At 55.1% G+C, this 7,750-nt stretch overlaps 1 protein-coding gene across 1 annotated transcript in view; it reads right to left on the reverse strand.

Annotated features, from left to right (window-relative positions):
- The window catches only part of EFR3B (EFR3 homolog B (S. cerevisiae)), a gene marked incomplete at its 5' end in the record, with an annotated part of 26,378 nt that extends 19,416 nt beyond the window's left edge, over positions 1 to 6,962 (reverse strand). The window contains 3 exons of the mRNA XM_009069631.1: positions 3,000 to 3,150; positions 6,053 to 6,180; positions 6,886 to 6,962. Of these exons, the coding sequence (XP_009067879.1) occupies positions 3,000 to 3,150; positions 6,053 to 6,180; positions 6,886 to 6,962 (356 nt within the window). The remainder of the gene's footprint in view (positions 1 to 2,999; positions 3,151 to 6,052; positions 6,181 to 6,885) is intronic.
- Between the last annotated feature and the right edge of the window lie 788 nt (positions 6,963 to 7,750).

Consider the following 7,750-nt stretch of genomic DNA (forward strand, 5'->3'; position numbering starts at 1 on the left):
GAGCAGGAATCCTGAAGCGCTGGGGCAGCCACACCAGGTGTCCCAAGGTTACAAAGAGTCATGAAGGAAAGGAAGGAAACAGCTTCTCTGAGGTCAGGACCTGCAGGCATCAACCTCAGAGCCACACGGAGGAGAGCAGCTTGTGCCATACCAGAATCCCAGACTGGTTTGGGTGGGAAGGGAACTTAAAGCTCATCCAATCCCACCCCCCAAGGACACGTTGGTGACCCAGGTGTCTCCAAGCCCCATCCAACTTGGCCTGGAACACTCCCAGGGATGGAGCAGCCACAGCTGCTCTGGGCAACCAAACAGGATCACCTCATCCATGCTCCTTATTCCAAAGCTGCAGATATCCTGGGAATTGTGGTTGAGCTCCCTGCCCCAAGGGGAAATTCCCCAGCTCTGGCTGCCTCTGTCCATGGGGGACAGGCACCCCCAGATGTGCTCACCTCTGCCAACAGCTGGAGGCAGCTCCAGTCTTACAACAAGGACACTGAAGGTCTGGAGCGTGTGCAGGGAAGGGAAGGGAGCTGGGAAAGGGACTGGAGCAGCAGGAGCAGCTGAGGGAACTGTGGGGGCTCAGCCTGGAGAAAAGGAGGCTCAGGGGAACCTTCTGCTCTCTGCAACTCCCTGACAGGAGGTGCAGCCAGGTGGGGTCAGGCTGTGCTCCCAGGGAACAAGGGGCAGAATGAGAGGGAACAGCCTCCAGCTGTGCCAGGGGAGGTTCACATTGGATTTGAGAACAATTCCCCCAGGATGGTGGAGTCCCAGTCCCTGGAGGGATCTAACACCCATGTGAATGTGGCACTTGCGGACATGGGTAGTGTTGTCCTTGGCCATGCTGGGGATGGTTGGACTTGATGGTCTCAGAGCCCTTTTCCAACCTAAATGACTCCATGATTCCCTGCATCCATATTCAGATTGCAGGGGCAGAACTTGTGTAAAGCAGCCAAGAACAAATTCAAATCAGCCCTGAAGCCTCTCCTTCCACCATCTCCAGGACCTTCTTAGGACTTGGCCACTTCCAAGACTTGGATGCCCCTCCAAGGTTTCTTCCCCATGCAGCACCTACTACCCATGGCAGGAGGTTGGAACTGGATGAGCTTTAATTTCCCTTCCAACCCAAACCACTCTGTGATTCCATGATTCCACGAGCTGGGAGCAAGCAGAGGGGAAAAGTGAAGAGCATGACTGCCTTGGAGCAGCCCAAAAAACGGCTGGAAAGGGATAATGCTGCCATCTAAAAATATCTCAGCCATAAATACCTCAGAGGAGGCACATCAAGGCGGAGGAAGAGCTGCCTAAATGAAAGATCAATGTTGGTTCAAGGCAAACTAGGAATGGGGAATGACATGGAGCTGGAAATGAGACGGTTCCTCCCCAAAGCAATGAGGCTGCCCAGGAGGATGAGACTCCAACGTGGATTTAAACTGCAGCTCCATATGTTCCCCCTGGGGATTAGAGGTGATAAGGATGATGGATTGTCCCTGCCACCTCCAGCTCCGTGGAGCCCTGAGGACTGGTCCTGGGGATCAGCAGTGACACCTCAGCTCTGCAGGGAGGAGGGAGATCGGGAATGAGTCACTTGGAGCAGGTTTCTATAAACAACCTCCTCCCCCCTGTGCCATCAGCTCGGGATCGTGAGGATTGCTGGAGACAGCAGTGCCTCATTAAGCAGAGCCTGAGGCACATTCCTCATTAGCAGCTGGAGGAAGAAGTGTCTCATCATCAGCCCTCACTTTTGGTGGCAAAGCCCACAAGTTTTCCGGGCTATTTGCCCTGGGAATGCTGCCAGAAGGCCAGGAAAAAACCCCAGCGCTAAACTATCAGGCTTGGATTCCTCATGGAATCAGCCACTCCTGATCCCTCACAGCAGCACTAAGGAGACACCACGGAGCTCAGGGGTGTCCAGAAGGTGAACACGGATAGGGAGATGTTAGCTGAATTGAGCTTTTATGTCCACCCCAGGTCCTGTTTGCCACTGGGCTGGATGCAGGAGGATCTGGCATGTCTTTCAAGGGGTTTAGACACGGGTTGGAGCAGCAGGAGAGGCTGAGGGAACGGTGGGAGCTCAGCCTGGAGAAAAGGAGGCTCAGGGGAACCTTCTGCTCTCTGCAACTCCCTGACAGGAGGTGCAGCCAGGTGGGGTCAGGCTGTGCTCCCAGGGAACAAGGGGCAGGAGGAGACGAAACAGCCTTAAACAGCACCAGGGGAGGTTCAGGTTGGATATTAAGAATAATTCCTTCGTGTCAAGGGTTCTCTATCCCTGGCACAGCTGCCCAGGATGGTGGAGACACCAACCCTGGAGGGATTTAACATCCATGTGGATGTGGCACTTAGGGACATGGTCAGTGGTGGCCTTGGCAGGGCTGGGAACTGTTGGACTCGATCTTGGAGGTCTTTTCCAACCGCAAGAACCCTGTGACAGCAAGTGGCACCTCTCCAGTCCCCCATGGAGCTCAGCCCACCCTGAAGCAGAGGTGTGGGTGCTGCCTGGACATCCTGATCCCATGGGAAGGTCTTTCCAGGTACTGACGGCCATAGCAAGCTGCTGTCAGCAGGTCCCAAGCAAGGGATCAATCCTGCTTCTCCCAGGGCTGGGGATGGGCAGCTCCCATCACTTTCAGCTCCTAGTTTTTCTCCTTTTCCCTCATTTCATGCCTGGGACTGACACATCCCCAGTCCAGCCAAGCCTGCAAACAGCACCTCTGTTTAAGCCAGCACAAATAGCTCCCCCAAATCCATAGGGATCAGCTCCTAAGTTGCTCTATTGTCCCAAAGTGCTGACAGCCCCTGGGGTTTGTTCAGGAAAAGCTGATTCCAAGGCATGGCAGGAGAGAGCAGAGACCAACAAATGGTCACAGAGAGCAAAACCAGCACAGCAAGACCCTTGGAAACCACCCACACAGCAGGACACAGAAGGGGACACCATAACTCATCCCCAATGGTTTTTTCAGCTCTGGAAGGATGTGGAGGCGACAGGGAGGGTGGAAACTCACCGAGTTGGTGCCCAGGATCTGCAGGTTGGGCTTCTCCGACTCCAACAGCTTGGCCACCATCTTGAGGAAGCTCTCCACGAAGAGGTTGATGCTCTGACAGTGACAGGCCATGAGCAGCTGGTCCAGAGCCTCCATGGCAATGCACACGTACCTGGGGTGGGCACAGGGAAGAGTCACACGTGGACAGCTCATCACATCATCCCTGGAGTCCCCCGGGCCGGAACGCCTCCAGTCCAGGGGCAGCTCTGGGACCACTGTGGCAAGGAGGACATTGAGGGGCTGGAGGGTGTCCAGGGAAGGGAACAGGGTCCCAAGTCCCTCTGCAGCTCTCCTGGAGCCCCTTGAGGCACTGGAAGGGGTTCTGAGGTCTTCCTGGAGCTCAATGTTTTTAGTTCCTTGGAGCTCATCCCACAGGGATTGTCTGCTGAGAAACCCAACCTGGAGCCATCCCCAGCTCCAACTCCATAGGACCACAGGATCCCAGACTGGCTTGGGTGGGAAGAGACCTTACAGCTCATCCCATCCCACTCCTGCCATGGGCAGGGACACATCCCACCAGCCCAGGTTCCTCCAAGCCCCATCCAACCTGGCCTGGAACACTTCAGGGATGGATGAACCACACACTGGGAACGAAACAACCTTCAGAGCTCCTTTCCACCTCCCTTTGCCTCCTTCCCTCCATGCCCTTGTGAATCCTTGTCCCACAGCAGCTCACATGGAGCCCAGAGCTGCTGATATAGCCCCAGGCAGGAGGTGCTGAGCCCAAAGCTTGAAATCAAGCACAATTCCTCCTTTTTCACCTGCATTTTCCAAGCCAACTCCTTGGAATCTACCTGTGCCAGCCCTGCCTGTACATCACAGGGCAAGTAGGGAAGGAACTGTCCTCCTGGAGTAAAGGAGGTGTCTGAAAAACCCTGGAATTGCAGCTGATCCAACCCAGAGAGCTCAATCCCTTCTGTTGAGGCCCCAAAGCTGTGGACATGTGGCTCCAGCCTTGTGTCCCTGGTGTCTTGCTGTGTGGTGGAGCTCAGCCTGTCCTTCAGGCACCATCACAGCTCTCCCAGATCCTGTGAAAATCAGGAACCAGCTATTCCTGGATCCGGAGGCTCCTGCCCATCTGCCAAACTGGGTTAACACTGGCCCAGAGGGGGGAAGAAAAGGCAGGAAGAAGTGGCTGAGGAGCAGCAGGAAGTATCAAACTGGTGGAAACAAGGCTGAAAACAACTTTCTGACCCCAAATTATCACCACAGCTTCTCATTTGGGGACAACCAGGTGGAAAAGGGACACCTGTGTGTCAGCTCAACCATCTTCCTCTAGATGGGGAGACACTGCTGCCAGCTGAGGTGAGAACATGTCCTCTTTGCACTGATCAAATGAGCAAAGAGTTGACCCCAACAAACTCCAAACTGAGGTTCTCCTTCATCTCCCACCCAGGTGAGGCCTCTCAAAGCTTCATTGTGTGCCTGGAGCTACTGCTGCAGCCACCACTGACCTACAAAAGCTGCTCCAACCCCATTTCCAAGTGCAACTCAGCTGGTTCTCCAACCCAATTCCATGCACAGGCAGCAGAGGAAGGAATGGGAAGGAATCTATTCCCTCCTCCACCCGCTGAGGCTTGTGATTAGCTGTCAAAGAGCCTTTGAAAGCCTTTCTGTTCCCAACATAGCAAGTGGAGCCTGTTAACAGCCACTTAAGCAAGGGAACATCAGGCAGAGCTTTGAATGTCCTGTCACTCCCCATGACAGGTGATGAGTATGAGCCTTTGAAGGTTTTCCAGCCTTCACACTCCCCTGGCTCTGCTTCCCTCAGGATGAAAGGCAGGATGAGGTTGACACCACGAAGCTGAGCTGTGTTTGTCTGCCATGGCTTTGTTCAGCAGACAACAAGGAGCAATCCAGGACCTCTTTTCAAAGGGAAAGGAATCCTCTGATGCTCTCCTGAAGTTGTTAAGCAGGGCAGGAAGATATTTCCAGGCTTTCCTTGGAGTAAACATGGCAAAGTTTGGCTGGAAGTGATGAAAGGGAAGGGATGGGGCCCAGCCAGATAAGCCCCACAGAGATAAGGTGACTAGAGCAACATAGCAATCCCCATCCAGCCTGGTGAATCCCTGGCTCCTGCTCTCTGGAAAAGCATTCCTCATCCTTGCTCCTGCTTAAGCCACATCCTGAGCTCAGCAGAGGTGAGCATGGGGTGCCACACATCCCAAAAAGCTGCACCCAGGGAGCTGAGCTGCTTCCATCTGGCTCTGGAACAGGCTGCCCAGGGAAGCTGTGGCTGCTCCATCCCTGGAAGTGTTCCAGGCCAGGTTGGATGGAGCTTGGAGCCACCTGGGCTGGCGGAAGGTGTCCCTGGCCATGGCAGGGGTGGGATGGAATTAGCTTTGAGGTTGCTTCCAACCCAAACCAGTCTAGGATCCTATGGAGCCGAGGATGCTGCAGGCTGGGATGGCTCCAGGCTGGTTTGTTTCTCATCCAGGCAATCCCTGTGGGATGAGCTCCAAGGGATTCAATCCAAACACTGAGTTTCAGAGAGGCCTCAGAGCCCCTTCCAGTGCCTCAAGGGGCTCCAAGAGAGCTGCAGAGGGACTTAGGACAAGGGCCTGGAGGGACAGGACACAGGGAATGACTTCCCACTGCCAAAGGGCAGAGCTAGGTGGGATATTGGGAGGGAATTCCTGGCTGTGAGGGTGGTGAGGCACAGGCACACCCAGTTGCCCAGAGCAGCTGTGGCTGCTCCATCCCTGGGAGTGTTCCAGGCCAGGTTGGATGGGGCTTGGAGCAACCTGGGCTGGTGGAAGTTGTCCCTGCCCATGGCACAGGGTGAGATGGGATGAGCTTTAAGCTCCTCCCACCCAAACCCCTCTGAGCTTCCATGACACAGCTCCCACTTACCTGATCCCTTGCAGCTCTACAAGGAGCTTCCACCTCCCTGAGTGCTCCCAGTTTCAGAGCTGAGATCTCTCTGCAGCTCCAGGATGAGGACACTGAGCACCCCACATGTCCCACCCTTGCCTGGCTCCCTGGGGTGGCTGAAGCAGCTCCCAAGGCCTTACCCATAGCGGTGCCGACTGACATCCCGGATGAGTCGCTCCGAGAGGTAGGCACCGATCCGATCCAGCTTTTCCGGAGCAGACAGGGCATAGAAAGTCAACTTCTCCATGTTGGTCTTCACCAGCCCATCCTGAAAGAGCAGCACAAGGTGTCACAGCTCAGGTAAACATCAGGAGAGTCTCTGTGGGAAAGGTTGGCAGGTCTGGAGTGATCCTGGAGGTCTAGAGCAGGCCAGGCCCACCCTAGTGCTTCCCAACACCATGGAAGGCAAACAAGGATTGCTTTCAGCCTCAGCTGAGCCTCTGGTCCATCCCAGTTAGGGCTGATCTCAGTGCAGACCTCATGGAGCACCTCATGCTCTGAACCCAACTCCCACTACCTCCTTAAAACGAGACAAGGGGTGGATTTGGTATGTTCCAGGCACAGAAGGGCATTCCCCACAGCCAATTCAGTGAGGCAGCAAGCAGCATTCCCACACCTTGGAAGCAGAAGCAGTATTTGAGCTGGGAAGCCTGGATGAGAACCCTAGAGGTCCCTCAGCTCTCAGGAGCAGCTCTTGTCCTGCAAAGAAGGATCAGATCCAGTCTCCCATCCATTCATCCATCCATGCTCAGCACCTGCCCAGCACCTCTGGAAGAGGCAGCCTGTCCTTCCAGGAGGATGTGGCTGGAGAAGCTGCACCTCTATTCCCACTCACCAACAGCTTTAAAGGAAAACCCATGACCTTCTGGAATCAACAGCATTCCCTGCCTCCCAGGAGCTATTCCTTGGGAAGCCACACAGCATTTCTGCATCCCAAAAGAAGCTTTGGGATGTGAAGCAGTGCCTCATTTACCTCTGGATCCTCAGGGAAGATGTTGTCCACGAGCCTTTTGTAGCGAGGACGCAGAGCACCACAGCAGCCACACACACCTGGGGAAAGGGGACAGAGCCTGTCAGCAGGGACAGCATCCTCACCAGCTGGAAAACATACCCTTGGATTCAGTGGAGGAGAGGACAAGGCCCTAAGCTGATGCCATCCAGGAGTTTTCCAGCCAAGGGAAGCAAACTGAGAGCAGGGACTTGGCTGCTGCCCAGCGCTAGGGGATGTGGAGCTGCAGGGAAAGCAACTCCAGGGGCCAAAATGTCCTCATGTTCCCTTAGAAGTGTGTCTTTCTCTCCCCAAGTCCTCTTTGGCAGCTCCTCAGAGAGCTCTCTGCTCCCAGCCCAGAGCTGAGGATGCAGCACTCAGCCTGTGCTCCCCACAGAGCTGGGACAGACAGAGCAGGGAGAGCATCCTGTGGCAGGAAAATCCCTGAAGATTCCTGTTGAGGAGCACCAAACCCCTTTGGTCACACCCCAACCTGCAGGCCATGGTCCCTGCGCCCTGAGGCACATCCCAGTTCAAGCAAAGCAGTCACCAAACATCCCAAAATGTGGCTGTGATTCCCAGCTCTACTCCCTCTGCAGAGGGAGGAAGGGATGGTTTGCAACCCAGATACTTCTCCTGGTTTCTCAGGGCCAGGAGTCCTCCTATCTTTGCCTCAGGCACGGCCGGTGATCCAGGAAAAGGCAGGGATCAGCCTCATCCCAACTCCAGGCAAAGCAGACACCAAACATCCCAAATGTGGCTGTGATTCCCTCTGCAGAGGGAGGAAGGGATGGTTTGCAACCTGGATATTTCTCCCTGTTTCTCAGGGCTAGGAAAAGGCAGGGATCAG

Source organism: Acanthisitta chloris, unplaced genomic scaffold (genome assembly GCF_000695815.1).
Source record: "Acanthisitta chloris isolate BGI_N310 unplaced genomic scaffold, ASM69581v1 scaffold13022, whole genome shotgun sequence".
Lineage (NCBI taxonomy): Eukaryota > Metazoa > Chordata > Aves > Passeriformes > Acanthisittidae > Acanthisitta > Acanthisitta chloris.